We start from the raw sequence: 24746 nt of genomic DNA on the forward strand, positions 1-24746 counted from the left end.
CGAAGCCCCAGCACAGCCAAAACCAAATAAATAAATAAATTTAAAAAACGAACAAACAACCCCCCAAAAGACCAGATCTGAGCTGGCAAGAGAATATACATTTCAAGAGATAGTAAGATCATAGAATTTAAGACCTGAGAAAAGCCTGAGTTTAAATTGCTCATCTACTAGATGAAGAAATCAAAGTCAAAGGTACATTTGGCATTTCTCAGATATCTAAGAAAGCATATTAGACTGATAAGCTGGACTTTGGATGACTTGACAAAGCTATTTAGAACCTAGAAACTGAAGTAAGGTATATCCTATCTGTTCAGAGCTGGATTCTGTATTATTCTATGTTTTAATTGCTGTGTGGAATTCAATTAATGGACTTATTCTCAAACTTGTAGTTCCAATTTTGCTGGAAAAGACTGGCCTAAGAGTACAATGAAATTGCCATATCGGAAGGAATTAGGAGACCAGAGGAGGACTAAAAGGAAGCTGATTGATTTTTCAGTAGCTGACAAGAAAAAGCAGCCACTGATGGTCCTGTCCTTAAGACCCATTGCCTAACATTTGTAAACTATTAATTTAAAAAAGACACAAATACAAGTTAATTGCAGGTGGGGTGGAGGAGGGCAACAGAGGAGCATTATAAAGGCAAAACATCTACTCACAGGTTCAGTGGGTAGTGTAAAATGTTTGCCAAGCATGGACTGTGGTTAAGACAGAAGAAAACTTCTAAAGTAGGTCTAAGTTAAAGGCCCTCACTCTGAATGTTGTACTTCCTTCCCATTCTTAGTTTTAGCTTAGGTATCTTGTGAGTTGGAAGCTCTTAGGGGATGGGCCCTGTTGAAATCTTGCCAATTTTAGGCACCTTTTTTTAAAAAAATTATTTATTTATTCATTTATTTAATTTTTGGCTGCATTGGGTCTTCACTGCTGCACGCAGGTTTTTCTCTAGTTGCTGAGAGCAGGGGCTACTCTTTGTTGCGGTGCGCGGGCTTCTCATTGTGGTGGCTTCTCTTGTTGCGGAGCACGGGCTCTAGGCTCGCGGGCTTCAGTAGTTGTGGCGCACCGGCTTAGTTGCTCCGCAGCATGTGAGATCTTCCCGGCCCAGGGCTCGAACCCATGTCTCCTGCATTGGCAGGTGGATTCTTAACCACTGTGCCACCAGGGAAGCCCCTAGGCACCTTTTTAAGAATGATAAATAGGAAAGAGAAACATCTCTAATTGCTGATTAGAGAATGACATCTCTTTAGTCATTCTTCAAATATTTTGTCCAGGTTTAAAATGAAAATGAATTTCATGTCTAGAAAAGCAGGGGTTCAATTCTTTGTTCATAGGATTTGTAATAGGTAAACGATAATAACAAAAATCAGCTTAACTTGATATTAATGTTAGCAAGGGTGAGGGGAAACTGGCTTTCTCAGATACTCTTGATTAGAATGTAAATTTTATTTTTATTTTAGTTTTTTAGATTAGAATGTAAATTGATCCAACTTTTTAGGCAGGCAATTTGGCAACATCTATTAAAACTTAAAAGGTGCATACTCCCAGACTCTGCTATTCCACTTCTGGAAATTCCATCTACAGATACACTCACATATGTAAAGAAGGATATATATACTAGGATGTTTATTGCAACAGTATTTGTAATACTGAAACACTTGAAACAATCTAGTGTTCATCAATAGGTAATTGGTCAATTACACATTAAATACAGTATACTATGCTTCTGTTAAAAAGAATAAGATAGATCTGCATGCTGAGATGAAAAGCAGTCTGGGATATTCTATTAAGTGAAGAAAGAAACTGCAGATCAGTGGGTAGACTGAAAAATATGTCTAAAAATAAAGGGAGTATAGATGCATATCTTATATTCATGAAAAATATGGTGGGTATAGTCACAGAAAAGTGGAAAGATACACACTCCTAAGGAATGAGACTGGGTGAAGCAGGGAGTGTGATCTTTTGTTTTAGATACAGTTTTGTACTGATGGAAAAATTTTTTTACAATGAGTGGTATTATTTTCATTAAAAAATAGCTTATGGGACTTCCCTGGTGGCACAGTGGTTAGGAATCTCCCTGCCAATGCAGGAGACACAGGTTCGATCCCTGGTCAGGGAAGATCCCACATGCCGCGGAGCAACTAAGCCCATGTGCCACAACTGCTGAGCCTGTGATCTAGAGCTTGTGAGCCACAACTACTGAGTGCGTGTGCCACAACTGTTGAGGCCCGCGTGCCTAGAGTCCATGCTCCATAACAAGAGAAGCCACGGCAATGAGAAGCCCACACACCGTAACGAAGAGTGGCCCCCGCTCGCTGCAACTAGAGGAAGCCCGCGCACAGAAACGAAGACCCAACACAGCCAAAAATAAATTAATAAATTTATTTAAAAAAAAAAAAACTTAAAATGCTTTAAATAAAAATATAATACAAGTAGGGAATTCCCTGGCAGTCCAGTGGTTAGGATTTGGTGCTTTCACTGACGTGGCCCTGGGGAACTAAGATCCTGCAAGCCATGAAGCACGGCCCCCCAAAAAATGTATATATGGTGACCACAACTTCACATTGTGTCACCATAAGGTAACAAGTCCCTAATTCTGGAAAATCAGTTCTCTTATTGTAGAGTCATACTTCCTACAGTGTTGGCCTCACTTTGTGGCAATCCAATTATACAAAAGTCAGGTGCTGTTCTGCCCCTTCTTTGTTGTAGTGACCTCCCTGTCTGTGACTTAAGTTTCTTTGGTAAGTACTAAAATGACTCTATCCTATTCCTATGTCAATTCTCTGGGAATATAAACTGAGGAACACCGTCATTTGGATTGCCCAACTGGAAGTAGAAATTACATACCAGTCTCCCATGCTTTACATCTTCGTATGGATAACTCTTTCACAGACATGTAATCATAGTTAAAGCAATGGTTGCCCAAGTGCGACCTAAAGCTTAAAGTCAGGGGGCTGGTCAACTCTTCAATGGATGAAGTGAAAGATGATGAAACTGAATAAACGAAATGATTAATAGAATTCCTTTCAGCATGACAGGTAGGCTTTAGATTTTCTACATCATCAAACTTAAGTGCTATATCAATTTTAAGCTATAGAGGGATGTTTAACATTTGACTGCCTGATACCGTGTAATACAAACCGAAAGGCAGCTTTTAATCCCAGCTTAACATTTAAAATTCTCATCAGACATAGCTATCTGCTTCACTGCCTTCAATAATATGCTTAATTTAACTTAGACAAGGGAGAAATAGTATTTCCTAGTTTTCTACCTCAGCCCATAATTTTGAGTTGTGCTTAATCCATGGTAAACTCTGTGATGGGGTGAATTTTTTTATGGCTCTAGGGGAAGCTGGGCCTAAAACCAAGGAGGAAATCTTAAAAGTTCCTGTGTATTAGTACTGCTCTTAAATCTTTCATTATATAGTTTATCTTCTATTCTTTCCTGAGTATTTTGTAATGATTTACTATTTCATGAGATAGATTAATTCCAACCCAATCCCACCTTTCAAGCGGGGCAAGTACTATACTACGAAGAGATAAAACAATTTGCTTCCAATTCTACTGTAAATCAAGAGGGTAGATCATCACTCAGGTCTGTCCTTCGTACAGCAAGGTCGCCTTTAGGTACTGATTATTCAGGACAGTAATAATGCCAAGGCATTTTGCAATTAAACTCTTGAGGGTCCTTTCTCCACAGCTGAGCCCTTTCTTAAGATTCACCTCCCATTAATTACTATAATCTAACTGCAGGCTGAAGATGACTGAGTTGTTTTGTCTGGAGACTTATGTCTATGCCGAACTAATCACCCGGAAATTAAAGGCTTTGAAGTACATTCCCAACCCCCTTATTCATGGCCTTTTAGTAGTGAAACTAATCTGAGGCCTTAAAATTAACTACCTCACTGTGAACTGGAAAGGGCAGCACTGTGACTAATGCCACGCCGCTGATCTAGTCTGCCAGGAAAGATGAGTAGAGAAAAGAGTTATTACCTTCTCTCTCTAGCAGGACATATAGTTGGCTTTAGGACATATGTTGGCTTTAGGAACTAAAAATCCTTTTGCTGCCCCTCAATTACCTAAGTAGCACCCTGAGTCTAATCTAATCCAAATGCTTATTTTTCAAATAAATGGCTGTGTTTCCTTATCCAGAAGTTTGATGCTGTGGCTTTCAGGGTGAAGACTAATGAAAGCAAACTGAATTAAAAAAAGCAAGGAACTGAATGTATTCCATTGTACGCATATACTGTATTTATTTATTCATCTGTCGACGGACGAACTGCTTCTACCTTTTGGTTACTGTGAATCATATTCTATCAACACAGATGTATAAATATCTGTTCCTGTCCCTGTTTTCAATTCTTTGGGGTATAATTTCACAAGTGGAATTGCTGGGTCATATGGTAAACCTGGGAAATTCTGATACTGTGCTGCAACACGGACAAAACTTGAGGACATCATGCTAAGTGAAATAAGCCATTCACAAAAAGGGAAGTACTGTATAATTCTGCTCTTGAGATATTTAAAAATGGTTGGCATGGCCAATTCTCTTATACCTTACCACAATTAAAAAAATAATTTAAAAAAGCGTAAGAAACGCTGTTATCAGTCTTGTAACTCCCACATTTCTGGCAGGGAGCAACTCTTGCAGATCAGCAAGCTAAGCCTTTGCATTAACAGCTTCCAAAGCCTGTGTACACGAAGCAGGCTCAGAGCAGGAGGTGCACCCAGGGCAGGCTGGCTGGGCGTATGTGAAAGGAAATCTAGCGTCAACTGGGATGGGGGATGGGGTAACGCGAAAAGGAAGATCTCAACTTTGTCACAACATTCGCTTTCCTTAAGGATCGCCCCACTAGGATAAAGAATTCTCTGGTGACATGAAATCCTTGAGAGTCTCCTTTCCTTTCACAGCTCCCTCCCAATCAAAAATGTCCTTAACGTTAGGAATCCATCGTCTGCCCGCTCCTTTCTCTCACGAACCGCACCGCTAAGACCTCGGCACCCTGAGATTCCATTTCTCTTTTAAGATGAATCTGGGCCCAGGCAAGGGCTCCGACCCCGCCCAGCGAGCGCCAGAACGTGTGGGCGGGAGGACTGCCTCGAGCGCCCCGGAAGTCACTGCCCCCCAGGCGGGCGGAGGCTCCTGGGCCTCGCGGCTTCGGATTGGCCGGAAGGTGGCGATGATGCGTTACGCGCGAGGTCTGGCTCCGCCCCTACGCCCCTGCGCGCGGCGGGGCGGGGTGGGTGGTCCCTGGCGGCCATTACCCGGAACAATCCCCGGCCATTGGGTCAGGTGACCCTCGGCGGGGCAGGCGGGAGGCGGGGGAGGGAAGAGGGCGTGAGGAGGGAAGGGAAGGGAGGGGAGGAGAGAGGAGAAGGGCGGAGTGAGAGGGAGGGGAAGGGGGCGGGGTGGGAGCGGGTCACGTGATTCGGCATGGAGGCGGTGGCGGCGGCCGGGAGGAGCCGCCGGGGCAGAAGCCGCACTTGTTAGTGTGGGGGGAGGAGGAGGCCGGGGGACGCCAACACCGTCTGCCCGGGACGCCGAGGAGAAGGCGGGAGGGGGGTGGGGGCGAGATCGGGCTCCGACCCCCAGCCGAGGGGATGAGGGGAGCATGGGCGCCAAGGAGTCACGGATCGGATTCCTCAGCTACGAGGAGGCGCTGAGGAGAGGTGAGGGGGGAGGGGTCTGGGCGAGCTGCCGGGGAGGCCGGCGACGGGCTGCCCTGAGGGTGGGTGACCGGGGAAGGGGAGGGGAGCTTGAGGGCGTGGGGCCTGAGGCGGAAGGGAAAGGAGGCCACGATGGGGATACCGTGGGGGAGAAGGGTCGGGTGGGAGCAGTGTTTGGGGATTGGGATCGTGTGGACGGGGGCGAAGCTTTCCCAGAGAGAGGGGTGTCAGGCGCTAGCAGGGCACTGCCCTTGCTCTGTGGTGGCGTTGTTATCCTGGATGTGTCCAGGGAAGTCCCTCCTCCCACCTTTTCTTGGGTGGCACCAGCCCTTCCAGCCCCCCTCATCCTTTACTGCCATTTTCTCCTATCACTCCTTCATAAACCCTCCAGCAACATCCTAACCTCCTACCTAACAACCCCGGCTGGAAAGGGAGAGGGGAGGCGGCTGCAAAGCCCTCCTTTTGCGAAGTAGAAGCCCCTTCAAGCCCCTTCCAATTGTAGTGTCTCTGCCTTTTCCAAGGGCTTTTGGCAGTCTCTTGGGGGCTGTCACCATCCCCTGCCTGCCACCCCCTCACCCTTTGAGCAGCTGACTTTGATAAGAACGACCTGAAATTGAGTTGTGTTTGAGGTGAGATGAGACTGGACAGCTGGTGTTGCCAGAAGACCTTGTCTTCGGTTTCATCGCCTCAAACATTGGTCAGAGTCTTTCATTGCACTTGATCCCCAGTTCTCATCCCCTCCTTCCCCATAAAATGGCATTCGGAAATCCAGCATTCTGATATTGTGTTATAGCTCCCTTTAGAGACCGGCCTTGCTGTCAGTCCTAGCCTGCTGCTTATTGGCTCTGATGCACTGTATGTTGTCAACCACCTCCAACCCCCTATCACTTACTCTGATACCGCTGTCCGTGATCACTAAGGCACACGCTAACTCGAAGTGTCTATTGCACGGTTTATGGCCAGAATGTGACTTAATTTTTCATGACTGGGATTTCTGTGTGTGTGTGTGTGTGTGTGTGTGTGTGTGCGCGTGCGCGCGCGCTTGTATTTATTTCTTTTCGACATTTAATGGATTTTCTTGGTAAGAAGTGAAAAACATTAAGCAGCTTAGGTGCTAGGCATTATTGGTAACAGGTTTCTAAGTCAAGAAACCAGCCGTGCTCCAGGTGATGGTTTTAGTAGCTAAAGATATAAAATAAAAAATCTAGATTACAAGACAGGCATTCAAAATGAGAATTTAATAGTGAACTCTTGTTCATGTGTAGGAAGGAAAGGGGTAAGTTCAGTGGGCCATCACCTGAAAATAGATACAGAATTTTGATATATTCTTGTGGACTGACCAGAATAACAAAAATATGCTTTTTAGGTCTTTTTTTTTTTTTTTTTCCATGTGGAACAGTATGCTGATTGTTCTTAGGGACAATCTCACTTGAACTTTTTTCCTTTCTTCAATATGAGAAATATTCCAAATTCTTGATGTGTTTCCAGCTCTAGAAGGCTAGTCATTTCTGGGATGCTGTTGAACCTGACAGGTCTGGCCTCAATTAGACAATGGCTTACATGGCATGAAAGAGGACATCAGTCAAACTGATTTCAGCTTCAAGGTTTAGAAGTGTTTAGTTTCTTAAGTTTGAGAGTGTTTTAGCTGGCATTAAGGAATTCTGAAATTAAACTTTTATCCAACTCTAGCCTGCCTACTTTCATATAAAACTAATATTCTACCTTTGTAAATATAAACGAAATTAATAGTTGGTGTATTTTAAAGTGATTTGACCGAAGGTATTTGTTCAATTTGTTAGGAAGTGTCTGCTTGTTGAATTTTAAAGCATATATTTGAAGAGGTAGCAAAATATTTGTTAAAACCTTATTTAACTGTTGTTTGAATGAATTTGTTTTATCATTTTTGCTGCAGAGGAAAACTAAGGCAAGAAAGAGAAGCAAGTTGATAACATAGCATTTCTAAATGTAAACCAGCAGCTTTTTCTTTTATAAAGTGGGTAGTTCTTTTGAATATGATACTGTTTACACTAGTAAATGTCAGGTTTTGATATAGAATTTTTTTTAGTAAGGTTATAGAAGGAATTTATAAAGCTTTTGATAGAGCTAGAAAATAGTTTGAGAACTTTTTTGGGGCATGTGAATAATGTAAATAGGTACTGAAACTTCCACCCTTAGTCTTAGCTGCTTGCTTATATCGTATAAGGTGAATGGGAAGGAGCAAAGGATTGGACAAATACACATTGTGTGTTATATGAATCATTGTACAAGTAAAAAGCAAGCTTGATAAACTACTGAAATACCTACTTGCTTGAAATACCTACTTAAAAGTACTGAAGTATACCTACTTAAATACCTGCTTAAGAAATACCTACTTAAAAGTACTTAAAAGTACTTAAAAATACTGAAATACCTACTTAAAAGTACTGAGCACTAAATAATGCCTAACCACAATTAGACAGTATTAAAAAAATATCAAGTACATATTGCCACCTACAAATATGGAGTTACAAGCAGTTTATCTTGCAAAATGGGGCCTTGGAAATGGAGTGTTATGTGACAGATAACTCCTACTGAAAGGGCAGGCTAGTGACTTCTCATTTACATTTCAGAAGCTCTAGAAATTAGAAAGATTGGTTTTGCATACTATTTTAGCTACACTGTATATCAGTTTAATAAAAATAATTTCCTTAAAATATACCTTAACTTTTTTTTTTTTTTCTTTAAGAGAGATGTATTAGTGGTAGCTTTTACTTTTGGCTTGTATCTATCTTTCTTAAATAGAACACAAGCTTTCCTTTGAAGGCTTGGCTCTGGTTCAATTGCATGTATTTTCTAAAGTACAGTATTACTGTACTTTATGGATAGTGAGAATTTTAGCATCTAAGTTCTTCATCTCTTTACTTCATTTCCTTATTGCATCTTAAGTTTGTGGCTGTGTAGTTCTAAAAATGTATTCTAAGTGCTTGGAACATAGCAATAAAAAAACATTGAATGAAAGGAATTGCAGTTTAGAGCATTTCAGAACTCTCAAGAAACCTTAAAAAATCTTCTCCAGTTCTTTAATTCTTTCTTCCTGCTCCTCTCTTCCTTCCTTGCATCATTCTGGAAACAGAATTATAAGGCTTTTTTTTTTAAATTAAGAATTGGCTGAATTAAAATTGTCCTTAGCTTTTAAATTGTAGTAATAAGATACAGTAGGTAAATTTCTTCTAATCCCTTTCTTTAAGTAGAATTTGGCACTTGTATTAGACTAAGCAGCTGGCTGATGTCAAAAAGTTATGTTGTGGATTCACTTTTTCAAGTGTCTGTTTGCTCATACATTCAGCAAATTTTTACTGAGCTGTCTATGACTTAGACACTGAAGAAACAGAGATGACTAAGACCCCTCTCCTATAGCCTGGGTTGATGATCTCCACCGAAGTGTACAGTATATATTGTAAGGTGTGTGTAGGACTGTCCATGGCAAGTGGGAATAAAATATTAGAACTTCTATGTTAAGATTCTTTTTTTGTGTTTTTTTGATTAATGGGCATAATATTTTCAAAATGTAGTGTATATGTATTTAATTTATAAATGATTAACATGCAGTATATTAAGTGCTCCAGTGCTATAGAAGGGAGTGCTGTAGGAATGCGGAGTGTGTGTGGGAGTATTTGGTGATCTGGAAGTGCCCTATCACCATACTCATTTCATAGTATGTGCTCAATTAATTGTTTATTAAAGAATTTAATTTCCTAGTCACTTAAAGGTTGTTGTGTTTGCTAGTGGAATAATTAGGCATGTAATAGTTGAGGATTTCAGAACTTTTCATTTTGCTTATCCACCAACCCTAACATGCTCCAAAACATTGACTCCCCAACCAAGATTTTATTCTCCATGTTTTATAGTATTAATATTAAAATTTCATTAGTATTATACTACCTATGATGTGATGTTAGCTGGTTTAGTATAAAATATCATTGTATAAATGGAAATTGAATTTCACAGTTGGTACCTTCTGGGATGCACTATTCTCTTTTATTAAAGCACTAATTTGCCTTCATCTAAATTTGCTAAATTTACCAGTGAACGCTCTAGCATTAGTGTGGAATGGTAGGTTTGGGTCAAGCCTTTTGCAAGTATACCTCGCCAGCTGTTATTATATGTAAAGGAGGAAAACAGGGCAATTTTAAATTAGTCTGCTTATATGTAGTCACCTAAGTAGTTACAAAGGTTCTATTCTTCATAATCTCCAGTTTGACACTCCATATGAAGTGTCAGTGACAAAGAGGAGATAAATACACCAATGAACCCTGGATATGGGGGGGAATGAGCAGAATGAGGTGACATCACTTGATGGTTAATGGCCTCCCCATTTACCAAACTGGACAGCTGTTGTTTGTTGTTCATTGTTTGTCTTTGTGCTTGGTTAGTGAGACTTCACAGTGACAGCATTCAGGGTTGCCTTCCAGAAAGATGTGTAAGTCACTTAGACTTGGGAATGTGGTGACCAACCAACAGCCAGGTGTTTTCTCAGGAGAGAGAGAAGAATTTTGGCACTTGATTTTATGATAGGTCCCAGGAAAAGTTAGGGAAGTGATTATTATTGTTGCTGTGGCTATAGAAAATCTGTTTTTGGAGCACTAGAGATTAATGCTGAGAGTTTAGAAGCTCCAATGTTAAACAGCTGCAGATATTTATAAATTAAAAGTTGGTGGTTTGATAGTAGTACTGAGAAGGCTAAGATGGGACTGACAGTTGTTTTTTTTTTTTAATATCTTTAAACTTTTAAAAAAATTATTAAAAAATTTTTATTTTCTATTGGAGTATAGTTGATTTACAATGTGTTAGTTTCAGGTGTACAGCAAAGTGATTCAGTTACACATATACATATATCTGTTCTTTTTCAGATTCTTTTCCCATTAAGGTTATTACAGAATATTGAGTAGAGTTCCCTGTGCTATACAGTAGGTCCTTATTGATGACAGTTCTTTCCATACTGTTTCCAGAAAGCATTGCTTCTCTTTTCAGGGCTTGTTTATGCTTCTGCTTTTACCTTTTGGGCTTCATGATATTTATGTTTAAATTGAGCCACCCACTCAGCCTCTTTCCTTTCTTCTAGTAATAAAGAGCTCTTGGAGGTCACAGGTGGATAGTTAATTACTGACCCAAAAGCCTGATAAAACTAGCTTTATGGTATTTACTGTTATAGTCAGAGACCTGTCTGTTAGAAGACCCATCTATTCAAAGATAAAAGCTTTCCCTTGTCACCCCTTTTCATTAGGGATTTAATATTAACATAAGGCTCTTTTACTTTAGAGGAATCCCAAGTTCATCACTATCTTGTGAACAAGGTTCAGGAAAATTGATGGTTGTTGGAGTCCTTGATACTGGACTGCATTAAGAGCAAATCTCTGCTAAAATGAGGTTTTACTATACTATCTTTGCTAAAATGAAGTTCTCCTCTTTCATTACTGTAAAGTTAGAATGTCTTAGCATCTTACCCCTTGCAGAAAAAACTTTCAAGGTTTGCTGTGGTGTCTTGCCTTTTCCTAATGACTTGTAAAAGAGTTTATAGAGATTGCATCGTGAAAAGGCCCTTCTATCAAGGTAGGCCTCTCCTAGTCTATCCCGTGGCAGTAAATGGCACCACTATTCCAACACAGTGGATAAAGCCAAAAATCTATAGACATCCTTAGTTCCTCTCTTTCACAATCTGACCTAACCTCTTATCCCCAGTTTGAGTCTGTTGCCTAGTCATGTAGTTTGGTATCCAGTCCAGTCTGTTGACTTCTCATCTTCACTGCTACTACTCTAGTCCCAGCTGCCATCATCTCTTGCTAAGATACCATGCAGTGGTTTCCCAGTTTCACACAGCGGCCAGTGTAATCTTAGAATTCAAATCAGATCCTGTCATTCCTTTCTTCTCAGGCTGTTTTCCTCTCAGTCGGGAAAGGCTGTTTACAAATTTTCACATGTCTGGCTCATTCTTCATACCTGAAGTCCTAACTCTGGTTGCCTCAGCTTGGCCTTTTCTTATCATCTTATATGAAGTGGTCTTCTGTCAGTATTGCACTATTCTGTATAGTTCATAATTTGTGATTATCATGTTTATCGTCAGTCATGATGCTGAATCCCCAGTGCCAAGATAGGTTCAGTGCCTGGTGTATTTTGTGCTCAGCAAATATTGCATGACTGGGTGAATATACAAATGATGGAGAGAAGATTTAGAGAACTGCATAATGTTTGTGAGGTTGGGGGCTAAAGAGTGGAGTATTGACAGGGATTGAGTATACTGAGTATACTGAGCAATCTCAGAATTTCTTTTCCTTTCATCAGCTTTGAAAATCTTTGAAAAAAATTGCTAAAGGTTTTGAATCATAGTTAAGAACCTGGGAGCCTTAAAAGTAATATGTAATTTTGTCTGTTTACTTCAGATATTTAAGTTCATACCTAATAATGTAAAGTCCTGAGTAGTCATTGAGAGACTAGTATGGAGGTAAGTATTATGTTTATGAACTCTTGAGAATGTCTTTTAGTAATATATAATATTTAATAATTTTGCTCATGAAGTGATTTTTTTGAAGCGATTTATTTTTTTAAAAATTAAAAAATTTATTTATTTTATTTATTTTTGGCTGCATTGGGTCTTCGTTGCTGCACGTGGGCTTTCTCTAGTTGTGACGAGCGGGGGCTATTCTTCGTTGCTGTGCGTGGGCTTCTCATTGTCGTGGCTTCTCTTGTTGAGGAGCACGGGCTCTAGACACGCGGGCTTCAGTGGTTATGGCACGCGGGCTCAGTAGTTGTGTCTTGCGGGCTCTAGGTTGAGGGCTCAGCAGTTGTGGTGCAGGGGCTTAGTTGCTCAGGGGCTTAGTTGCTCCGCGGCATGTGGGATCTTCCTGGCCCAGGGCTTGAACCCGTGTCTCCTGCATTGGCAGGTGGATTCTTAGCCACTGCACCACCAGGGAAGTCCCTAAATTTATTAATTTGGTCTTTATGTCTTGAAATTATATGCTTGTATTGCTACTTTTTTTTTCCATTTAAGGAAGTATTTATTGTGTTCCCACTATTAAAGATGAGGACTTGGCTCTTTTTCTATACTGCTACCAGTCCTCAAAGGACACACGTGCTCCTATCCTTCCATTTCCTTATCTTAGTATATGCATATTTTAATTTTGGTTACGGATCATTGTTCGCTATTTACATAATTAGGCCTCTGTAAATGCTGTTCACAGCTAAGCTATTTAATATACTAGGATTACTTTTCCTTTCCTGTACACTTGATTTCCTCTTAAATATTTCCTTTAATAATTGCTTTTTATATTATTTGCTTAGGTTTCTATTTACTATAATTCAACCGCCAAAGTTACCAACAAATGTTAAATCTACTCCATATGTTTTGTTTTTTTAAAAAATAATTTATTGGGCTTTCCTGGTGGCGCAGCGGTTGAGAGTCCGCCTGCCGATGCAGGGGACGCGGGTTCGTGCCCCGGTCCGGGAAGATCCCACGTGCCGCAGAGCGGCTGGGCCCGTGAGCCGTGGCCGCTGAGCCTGCGCGTCCGGAGCCTGTGCTCCGCAACGGGAGAGGCCACAACAGTGAGAGGCCCGCGTACCGCAAAAATAAATAAATAAATAAAAAACAATCATTTATTTATTTATTTTTGGCTGTGTTGGGTCTTTGTTGCTGCACGCGGGCTTTCTCTAGTTGCCGTGCGCAGCCTTCTCACTGCAGTGGCTGCTCTTGTTGCAGAGCACAGGCTCTAGGAGTGTGGGCTTCAGTAGTTGTGGCGCATGGGCTTAGTTGCTCTGCGGCATGTGGGATCTTCCCAGACCAGGGATCGAAACTGTGTCGCCTGCATTGGCAGGTGAATTCTCAACCACTGCGCCACCAGGGAAGTCCCTACTCCGTATGTTAATATACATCAGGTGTTCACTCAGTTCACCATATTAGAAAAAACTTTTCCTGGAACTTTCTGGCCTGCTCCAATCTATACCTTTTGCCTGTGCTTAAAGCATGGCTGCCATCCTGGGATCTTCCTCACCATTATTCTGGGGATTTCCTTCGCTGTCCTGTGTTGGATCCTGTTGTCTGTATTCTTTGTTTCCTCTTTCTTGATTTACTCTTCCATTTTGGTGGGACACCACCGCGCAGCTTGCGGGATCTTGGTTCCCTGACCAGGGATCGAACCCGCCCGCCGGGCAGTGGACAGGGATCGAACCTGTGCCCCCTGCAGTGGAAGCACAGAGTCTTAACCACTGGACCACCAGGGAAGTCCCCAGTCTGGTGCTTTTTTAAAAATAATTCTTATATCTCTACTTTTTAATTTCCGAGAGGCCTTCTATGTTTTTACCAACTAATTATTTTGAAGTTCCTTTTTATTAATCCTTATACTTAATCTTCAGTCATGTGGATCTTAATTTAAGGCTCAGGGCACATTCACTGCAGTGTTCACTTAGAGACTGGGGTAGGAGGAAGACATTGCCCCAGAATACAGTTTTCATGATCATATACCACTAGGGTATAAAACTCCATGAGGGTGGGGGCGTGTCTTACTCACTGCTGTATTCCTAGCACTTGCACAGTGCCTGTCACACATTAGCTAATCAATACATATTTGTTGAATGAGTGAATTACATATCAAAGCAATCTTTTCTAAAAACCAGATTGAATTTTTAGAGGAAAATTGGTTCGGATATGTGTGTGTGCTCATGTGTGTGTGCCCAGAGGCTTAAAACTCATGTTTTCTTATCTATAGTATATATGTATTTAAGTGCATCTTTTGCTTTTAAAAAGTTAGTTGTATTAGGCATGTTATTATGTCATTTTTGGCTCTGCTTTAAAGTTGATTTTGGAATCTGTTGGTGAGTAGCTGTGGTAGGAAGCTGTGGTGGGTTTGGAACAGTTGTTTGATTAATAAATTTGGTTTAGAGATTCTTTAGTTTATGTAAGCATCTATAAATGAAATCTTTCACTGTATAGAATTTTATAGATCAGAAGTTATTCATTTTGTCAGAGATGCTGACTTGAGAATACCTCTTTACAGCTGATTATGGAGGGACGAATTGCTTATTCTTTGTAGGCTTAGAGGTGTAGTAAGGAGCAATTACCTAATGGTGGAAACATTTTATATTGTCACATCGCTGGTACCATGGAGATTCAAATTGAAGTTGACAGATGATTGCCAAGCAAATATATTTATTTTTAAAAATTTTTATTTATAGCTGTGTTGGGTCTTCGTTGCTGCACGTGGGCCCTCTCTAGTTGTGGCGAGTGGGGGCTAGTGTGCGGGCTTCTCATTGCGCTGGCCTCTCCCGTTGCGGAGCACGGGCTCTAGGTGCATGGACCTCAGTAGTTGTGGCTCTTAGGCTTCAGAGTGCAGGCTCAGTAGTTGTGGTGCACGGGCTTAGTTGCTCCGCGGCATGTGGGATCTTCCAGGACCAGTGCTCGAACCCGTGTCCCCTGCATTGGCAGGCAGATTTCTAACCACTGCGCCACCCAGGGAAGTCCCAAGCAAATATATTTAAATAATAAAGGAAAATAGGACATCAACTGAATGAACACTTGGCAATGAATAACATCTCATAGAAAAATGTTCCATTTTGAGTGGAGCATGTTTCTTATATTATTTCAGTAGAGTCCAAAACTAAATGCAACTTCGGGCCCAAGCCAGAAACTTAGTCATCAGTTGAGACTCTTTCTTTCCTCTGTTCACATTTAATCAGTCACAGTGTCCTTTTGGTGCTACCTTCTTATTCTGTTTCTTCTCCACCTTTAAAGTCATTGCTTTAGAAAAGGGCTTCATCTGTTCCCTGGACTATTAGTCTCATACCCCTCCAATCCATTATACATCTGGAATAGTCTTTCTGAAATGTACATCTGGTCATTTTACTCAAGTGCCTTTCAGTGGAAGGTACACATGGTTTGAAGTCAGTCTTTTTAGCATGGCAAGCCCTGGTAGTTTCTGTGATTTGGTCCTTGTCTGAATACTCTGTGCCTTTGAAAATGCTGCTTCCTAGATCTGGGAATGCCTCCCTTCATTACTTATATACACCAAAATCTCACTGTACAGCTTGATGAAATTTTAGGTATGTACCCAAGTAACCACCATGCAAAACCAAGATAAAGAACATTCCCACCGCCCCAGTAGGTTCCCTCCTAACCTCTCCCAGCTGATACTGCCCTTCAGAGGTAACCATTGTTTTGACTTCTATCACTGTAGATTAGTTTTGCTTAATTTTGAGTCTCGTATGAATAGAATCATGCAATATTTACTTTTTTGTGCACAGTGAACTCATTAAAAAAAATTGAGTGTGAACTCATTTTTAAGACCAAATTTTAAGCCTTTTCTCTATGAAGTAAATTCTTGAGAAGATTACTAGTATCTTGAATTAGCGTCAATGTATTATTTTCATTTCTAGAAGCTGACATAGAGGCTGGCATGAAGTACATGCTCATCAATGAATTTACATGCATCTTTCTCCCTGAACTATCTGCCTTACTAGATCCTCATCCATCAAAACTAAACGCAGGCATCAAGTCCTTTTAGAAGCCTTCCCTGATATTGCTCCTACTTTCTCTCCTGCTGTAATATACTTTTATTGTAGTAGTTATCCTGCTGCATTATAGCTGCTGGTTTAATTGGCTGTCTCCTCTACTTTATGTTGAGTTCTGAAATCCTTCAGAATGAGAACTCTGGGGTCTAGAAGGTGCCTGGTAGGGCTTATTAAAATGTTGACTGAATAAATGGGACAACTTACTGCCTTTTGAATAAAGGAGAAAGCTCACAGAATAAAGCTAGTAGTAATAATCTGGTAAATTGTATTTTTACAGGATAAATTATGGTTGTTTCATGACATTTGTGCAACTATTTAAATGTTCCAGGAATATAAACATTTAAAATTGGGTTAAAAACTGGCCTAAACTAAAATTACATGAATCCACAAAGCACTCCGTAGAAGATACGAAGGAAAACAGAAACATGACCTTATATGCAAGGACTAGTAGATTTCTTTTAAAAATATTTATTTATTTATTTAATTTATTCAGTTGCGCCAGGTCTTAGTTGTGGCAGGTGGCTCATTCGTTGCGGCTTACGGGCTCCTTCGTTGCGGTTCACTGGTTCCTTATTGGGGGCTCGTGGGCTCCTTAGTTGTGGCTTGCCAGCTTCTTAGTTGTGGCATGTGAACTTTTTTTTTTTAATTTTTAGTTTTCTAAAAAATCTTTATTGGAGTATAATTGCTTTACAATGGTGTGTTAGTTTCTGCTTCATAACAAAGTGAATCAGCTAAATATATATATACATATATCCCCATATCTCCTCCCTCTTGCGTCTCCCTCCCACCCTCCCTATCCCACCCCTCTAGGTGGTCACAAAGCACCGAGCTGATCTCCCTGTGCTATGTGGCTGGTTCCCAAGAGCTATCTATTTTACATTTGGTAGTGTATATACGTCCATGCCACTCTCTCACTTCATCCCAGCTTACCCTTGCCCCTCCCTGTGTCCTCAAGTCCATTCTCTACATCTGTGTCTTTATTCCTGTCCTGCCCCTAGGTTCATCAGAACCTTTTTGTTTGTTTGTTTTTTAGGTTCCATATATATGTGTTGGCATATGGTATTTGTTTTTCTCTTTCTGACTTACTTCACTCTGTATGACAGACTCTAGGTCCATCCACCTCACTACAAATAACTCAATTTCGTTTCTTTATGGTTGACTAATATTCCATTGTATATATGTGCCACATCTTCTTTATCCATTCATCTGTTGATGGACACTTAGGTTGCTTCCCTGTCCTGGCTGTTGTAAATAGAGCTGCAATGAACATTGTGGTCCATGTCTCTTTCTGAATTATGGTTTTCTCAGGGTATATGCCCAGTAGTGGGATTGCTGGGTCGTATGGTAGTTCTATTTTTAGTTTTTTCAGGAACCTCCGTACTGTTCTCCATAGTGGCTATATCAATTTACATTCCCACCAACGGTGCAAGAGGGTTCCCTTTTCTCCACACCCTCTCCAGCATTTATTGTTTGTAGATTTTTTGATGATGGCCATTCTGACCGGTGTGAGATGATATCTCATTGTAGTTTTGATTTGCATTTCTCTAATAATTAATGATGTTGAGCATTCTTTCATGTGTTTGTTGGCAATCTGTATATCTTCTTTGGAGAAATGTCTATTTAGGTCTTCTGCCCATTTTTGGATTGGGTTGTTTCTTTTTTTGATATTGAGCTGCATGAATTGCTTGTATGTTTTGGAGATTAATCCTTTGTCACTTGCTTAATTTGCAAATATTTTCTCCCATTCTGAGGGTTGTCTTTCGTCTTGTTTATGGGTTCCATGTTTATTTTTGTTTTTATTTCCATTTCTCTAGGAGGTGGGTCAAAAAGAACCTTGCTGTGATTTATGTCATAGAGTGTTCTACCTATGTTTTCCTCTAAAAGCTTTATAGTGTCTGGCCTAACATTTAGGTCTTTAATCCATTTTGAGTTTATTTTTGTGTATGGTGTTAGGGAGTGTTCTAATTTCATTCTTTTACATGTAGCTGTTCAGTTTTCCCAGCACTACTTATTGAAGAGGCTATCTTTGCTCCATTGTATATTTTTGCCTCCTTTATCAAAAATAAGGTGACCATATGTGTGTGGGTTTATCTCTGGGCTTTCTATCCTGTTCCATTGATCTATATTTCTGATTTTGTTCCAGTACCATACTGTCTTGATTACTGTAGCTTTGTAGTATAGTCAGAAGTCCGGGAGCCTGATTCCTCCAGCTCCATTTTTCTTTCTCAAGATTGCTTTGGCTCTTCAGAATCTTTTGTGTGTCCATACAAATTGTGAAATTTTTTGTTGTAGTTCTGTAATAAATGCCATTGGTAGTTTGATAGGGATTGCATTGAATCTGTAGTTTGCTTTGGGTGGTATAGTCATTTTCACAATGTTGATTCTTCCAATCCAAGAACATGGTATATCTCTCCATCTGTTTGTATTATCTTTAATTTCTTTCATTAGTGTCTTATAGTTTTTTGCATACAGGTCTTTTGTCTCCTTAAGTAGGTTTATTCCTAGGTATTTTATTCTTTTTGTTGCAATGGTAAATGGGAGGGTTTTCTTAATTTCTCTTTCAGATTTTTCATCATTATAGCAATGCAAGAGATTTCTGTGCATTAATTTTGTATCCTGCTACTTTACCAAATTCGTTGATTAGCTGTAGTAGTTTTCTGGTAGTATCTTTAGGATTCTCTATGTATATTATCATGTCATCTGCAAACAGTGACAGCTTTACTTCTTCTTTTCTGATGTGGATTCCTTTTATTTCTTTTTCTTTTCTGATTGCTGTGGCTAAAACTTCCAACTATGTTGAATAATAGTGGTGAGAGTGGACAGCCTTGTCTTGTTCCTGATCTTAGTGGAAATGGTTTCAGTTTTTCACCATTGAGGATGATGTTGGCTGTGGGTTTGTCATATATGGCCTTTATTATGCTGAGGTAAGTTCCCTCTATGCCTACTTTGTGGAGGGTTTTTATCATAAATGGGTGTTGAATTTTGTCGAAAGCTTTTTCTGCATCTATTGATTTGATCGTATGGTTTTTCTCCTTCAGTTTGTTAATATGGTTTATCACATTGATTGATTTGCGTATATTGAATAATCCTTGCATTCCTGGGGTAAACCCCACTTGATCATGGTGTATGATCTTTTTAATGTGCTGTTGGGTTCTGTTTGCTAGTATTTTGTTGAGGATTTTTGCATCTATGTTCATCAGTGATATTGGCCTTTAGTTTTCTTTCTTTGTGACATCCGTGTCTGGTTTTGGTATCAGGGTGACGGTGACCTTGTAGAATGAGTTTGGGAGTGTTCCTCCCTCTGCTATATTTTGGAAGAGTTTGAGAAGGATAGGTGTTAGCTCTTCTCTACATATTTGATAGAAATCGCCTGTGAAGCCGTCTGGTCCTGGACTTCTGTTTGTTGAAAGATTTTAAATCACAGTTTCTATTTCATTACTTGTGATTGGTCTGTTCATATTTTCTGTTTCTTCCTGGTTCAGTCTTGGCAGGTTGTGCATTTCTAAGAATTTGTCCATTTCTTCCAGGTTGTCCATTTTATTGGCATAGAGTTGCTTGTAGTAATCGCTCATGATCCTTTGTATTTCTGCATTGTCAGTTGTTACTTCTCCTTTTTCATTTCTAATTCTATTGATTTGAGTCTTCCCCCTTTTTTTCTTGTTGTGTCTGGCTAATGGTTTATCAATTTTTGTTTATCTTCTCAAAGATTCAGCTTTTAGTTTTTTTGATCTTTGCTATTGTTTCCTCATTCCTTTTTCATTTATTTCTGATCTGATCTTTATGATTTCTTTCCTTCTGCTAACTTTGGGGTTTTTTTGTTCTTCTTTCTCTAATTGCATTAGGTGTAAGGTTAGGTTTTTTATTTGAGTTGTTTCTTGTTTCTTGAGGTAGGATTGTATTGCTATAAACTTCCCTCTTAGAACTGCTTTTGCTGCATCCCATAGGTTTTGGGTCGTCGTGTTTCATTGTCATTTGTTTCTAGGTGTATTTTGATTTCCTGTTTGATTTCTTCAGTGGTGTTTTGGTTATTTAGTAGTGTATTGTTTAGCCTCCATGTGTTGGTATTTTTTTACAGATTTTTTTCCTGTAATTGATATCTAGTCTCATAGCGTTGTGGTCGCAAAAGATACTTGATACGATTTCAATTTTCTTAAATTTACCAAGGCTTGATTTGTGACCCAAGATATGATCTATCCTGGAGAATGTTCCATGAGCACTTGAGAAGAAAGTGTGTTCTGGGTTTTTTTGGATGGAATGTCCTATAAATATCAATTAAGTCCATCTTGTTTAATGTATCATTTAAAGCTTGTGTTTCCTTATTTATTTTAATTTTGGATGATCTGTCCATTGGTGAAAGTGACGTGTTAAAGTCCTCTACTCTGATTGTGTTACTGTCGATTTCCCCTTTTATGGCTGTTAGCACTTGCCTTATGTATTGAGGTGCTCCTATGTTGGGTGCGTAAATATTTACAATTGTTATATCTTCTTCTTGGATTGATCCCTTGATCATTATGTAGCGTCCTTCTTTGTCTCTTTTAATAGTCTTTATTTTAAAGTCTATTTTGTCTGATATGAGAAGTGCTGCTCCAGCTTTCTTTTGATTTCCATTTGCATGGAATATCTTTTTCCATCCCCTCACTTTCAGTCTCTATGTGTCCCTAGGTTGAAATGGGTCTCTTGTAGGCAGCATATATATGGGTCTTGTTTTTGTATCCATTCAGCCAGTCTGTGTCTTTTGGTTGGAGCATTTAATCCATTTATATTTAAGGTAATTGTCAACATGTATGTTCCTGTTACCATTTTCTTAATTGTTTAGGGTTTGTTATTGCAGATCTTTTCCTTCTCTTGTGTTTCCTGCCTAGAGAAATTCCTTTAGCATTTGTTGTAAAGCTGCTTTGGTGGTGCTGAACTCTCTCAGCTTTTGCTTGTCTGTAAATGTTTTAATTTCTCCATCAAATCTGAATGAGATCCTTGCTGGGTAGAGTAATCTTGGTTGTAGGTTTTTCCCTTTCATCACTTTAAATATGTCCTGCCACTCCCTTCTGGCTTGCAGAGTTTCTGCTGAAAGATCAGCTGTTAACCTTATGGGGATATATATTAGTATGTTATTTGTTGTTTTTCCCTTACTGCTTTTAATATTTTTTCTTTGTATTTAATTTTTGATAGTTTGATTAATATTTGTCTTGGCGTATTTCTCCTTGGATTTATCCTGTATGGGACTCTCTGTGCTTCCTGGACTTGCTTAACTATTTCCTTTCCCATATTAGGGAAGTTTTCAACTATAATCTCTTCAAATATTTTCTCAGTCCCTTTCTTTTTCTCTTCTTCTTCTGGGACCCATATAATTCGAATGTTGGTGCGTTTAATGTTGTCCCAGAGGTCTCTGAGACTGTGCTCAATTCTTTTCATTCTTTTTTCTTTATTCTGTTCTGCTGTAGTTATATCCAGTATTTTATCTTCCAGGTCACTTATCCGTTCTTCTGCGTCAGTTATTCTGCTATTGATTCCTTCTAGAGAATTTTAATTTCATTTATTGTGTTGTTGATCATTGTTTGTTTTCTCTTTAGTTCCTCTAGGTCCTTGTTAAACATTTCTTGTGTTTTCTCCTTTCTATTTCCAAGATGTTGGATCATCTTTACTATCATTATTCTGAATTCTTTTTCAGGTAGACTGCCTATTTCCTCTTCATTTGTTTGGTCTGGTGGGTTTTTACCTTGCTCCTTCATCTGCTGTGTGTTTCTCTGTCTTCTCATTTTGCTTCACTCACTGTGTTTGGGGTCTCCTTTTCGCAGGCTGCAGGTTCATAGTTCCTGTTGTTTTTGGTATCTGACCCCAGTGGCTAAGGTTGGTTCAGGGGGTTGTGTAGGCTTCCTGGTGGAGAGGACTAGTGCGTGTGTTCTGGTGGGTGAGGCTGGATCTTGTCTTTCTGGTGGGCAGGACTGTGTCCAGTAGTATGTTTTCGGGTGTCTGTGAACTTATTATGATTTTAGGCAGCCTCTCTGCTAATAGGTGGGGTTGTGTTCCTGTCTTGCTAGTTGTTTGGCATCGGGTGTCCAGCACAGTAGCTTGCTGGTCGTTGAGTGGAGCTGGGTCTTAGCATTGAAATGGAGATCTCTAGGAGAGCTTTCGCCATTTGATATTACGTGGAGCCAGGAGCTCTCTGCTGGACCAATGTCCTGAACTCGGCTCTCCCACCTCAGAGGCACAGGCCTGACACCCGGCCGGAGCAACAAGACCCTGTCAGCCACATGGCTCAGAAGAAAAGGGAGAAAAAAAGGAAGAAAGAAAGAAAAAATAAATAAAATAAAATAAAGTTATTAAAATAAAAAATAATTATTAAAAATAAAAAAGTTAAAAAAAAAAAGAAAGAAAGAAGAGAGCAACCAAACCAAAAAACAAATCCACCAGTGGTAACAAGCGCTAAAACTATACTAAAAAAAACAAAAACAAAAACAAAAAAAACGGACAGACAAAACCCTAGGACAAATGGTAAAAGCAAAGCTATACAGACAGAATCACAGAAAGAAACATACACACTCACAAAAAGAGAAAAATAAAAAAAAATATATATATAAAAAAAAGGAAGAGAGCAACCAAATCAATAAATCTACCAATGATAATAAACTCTAAATACTAAACTAAGATGAACGTTAAGCCAGGAACAAATTAGATGCAGAAAGCAGACCCCAAGTCTACAGTTGCTCGCAAAGTCCACCGCCTCAATTTTGGGATGATTCATTGTCTATTCAGGTATTCCACAGATGCAGGTACATCAAGTTGATTGTGGAGATTTAATCCACTGCTCTCGAGGCTGCTGGGAGAGATTTCCCTTTCTCTTCTTTGTTCGCGGAGTTCCTGGGGTTCAGCTTTGGATTTGGCCCCGCCTCTGCATGTAGGTTGCCTGAGGGCAACTGTTCTTCGCTGAGACGGGATGGGGTTAAAGGAGCAGCTGATTCGGGGGCTCTGGCTCACTCAGGCCAGGGGGAGGGAGGGGTTCGGACTGCGGGGCGAGCCTGCGGCGGCAGAGGCAAACATGACATTGCAACAGCCTGAGGTGTGCCGTGTGTTCTCCCGGGGAAGTTGTCCGTGGATCACGGGACCCTGGCAGTGGCAGGCTGTGCGGGCTGCACAGGCTTCCCGGAGGGGAGGTGTGGATAGTGACCTGTGCTTGCACACTGGCTTCTTGGTGGTTGCAGGAGCAGCCTTAGCATTTCATGCCCGTCTCTGGGGTCTGCGCTGATAGCCGCGGTTTGTGCCCGTCTCTGGAGCTCATTTAGGCGTTGCTCTGAATCCCCTCTCTTCACTCTCCCCAGAACAATGATCTCTTGCCCCTTAGGCAGGTCCAGACTTTTTCCTGGACTCCCTCCCGGCTAGCTGTGGCGCACTATCCCCCTTCAGGCTGTGTACACGCAGCCAACTCCAGTCCTCTCTCTGGGATCTGACCTCCGAAGCCAGAGTCTCAGCTCCCAGCCCCCACCCGCCCCGGAGCGTAAGCAGACAAGCCTCTCAGGCTGGTGAGTGCTGGTCCTGGTCGGCACGGATCCTCTGTGCGGGAATCTCTCCACTTTGCCCTCTGAACCTCTGTTGTTGAGCTCTCCTCCGTGGCTCTGAGGCTTGCCCCTCCCCTCCCGCCACCCACCATCTCCGCCAGTGAAGGGGCTTCCTAGTGTGTGGAAACTTTTCCTCCTTCACAGCTACCTCCCAGAGGTGCAGGTCCCGTCCCTATTCTTTTGTCTCTGGTTTTTCTTTTTTCCTTTGCCCTACCCAGGTACGTGGGGAATTTCTTGCCTTTTGGGAAGTCTGAGGTCTTCTGCTAGCGTTCAGTAGGTGTTCTGTAGGGGTTGTTCTACATGTAGATGTATTTCTGATGTATTTGTGGGGAGGAAGGTGATCTCCAGGTCTTACTCCTCTGCCATCTTGAAGGTCTCGGCATGCGAACTCTTAGTTGCGGCATGCCTGTGGGATCTAGTTTCCTGACCAGGGATTGAATCCCGACCCCCTGCATTGGGATCTGAGTCTTTTTGTTTGTTTGTTTTTTTAATTTATTTTTTTGGCTTCGTTGCTCTGCTAGGGCTTTCTCTAGTTGCGGCAAGTGTGGGCTACCCTTCGTTGCGGTGCGTGGGCTTCTCATTGCAGTGGCTTCTCTTGTTGTGGAGCATGGGCTCTAGGTGTGTGGGCTTCAGTAGTTGCAGCATGTGGACTCAGTAGTTGTGGCACATGGGCCCTAGAGCACGTGGGCATCAGTAGTTGCAGCGCGTGGGCTAAGTAGTTGAGGCTCACGGGCCCTAGGGCACACAAGCTTCAGTAGTTGGGCCGTGTGGGCTCAGTATGTGGCGCACAGGCTCAGTAGTTGTGGTGCATGGACTTAGTTGCTCCACGGCTTGTGGGATCTTCCCGGACCAGGGCTCGAACCTGTGTCCCCTGCATTGGCAGGCAGATTCTTAACCACTGCACCAGCAGGGAAGTCCCAGGACTAGTAGATTTCTAATTTGTGTTATAATTAGTACCTTTGATTAAGTTTGAGTGCCCACTTTTTTCAGATGAGCATTGGTTTGA

The 24746-nt window shown here is 40.9% G+C and overlaps 1 protein-coding gene across 2 annotated transcripts in view; it reads left to right on the plus strand.

The window, feature by feature from the left end:
- The first annotated feature begins 5513 nt into the window (after positions 1 to 5513).
- Positions 5514 to 24746, plus strand: part of USP32 (ubiquitin specific peptidase 32) — a 205304-nt gene continuing 186071 nt past the window's right edge. For both annotated transcript variants that reach the window (XM_022552654.3, XM_022552655.2), the window contains exon 1: positions 5514 to 5660. In XM_022552654.3, coding sequence (XP_022408362.2) covers positions 5603 to 5660 — 58 coding nt within the window. In that variant the 5' untranslated portion in view covers positions 5514 to 5602. The remainder of the gene's footprint in view (positions 5661 to 24746) is intronic.

This window comes from Delphinapterus leucas, chromosome 19 (genome assembly GCF_059928025.1).
Source record: "Delphinapterus leucas isolate spDelLeu-1000000601 "Yukka" chromosome 19, BTC_Dleu_Yukka2, whole genome shotgun sequence".
In the NCBI taxonomy this organism is placed as follows: domain Eukaryota; kingdom Metazoa; phylum Chordata; class Mammalia; order Artiodactyla; family Monodontidae; genus Delphinapterus; species Delphinapterus leucas.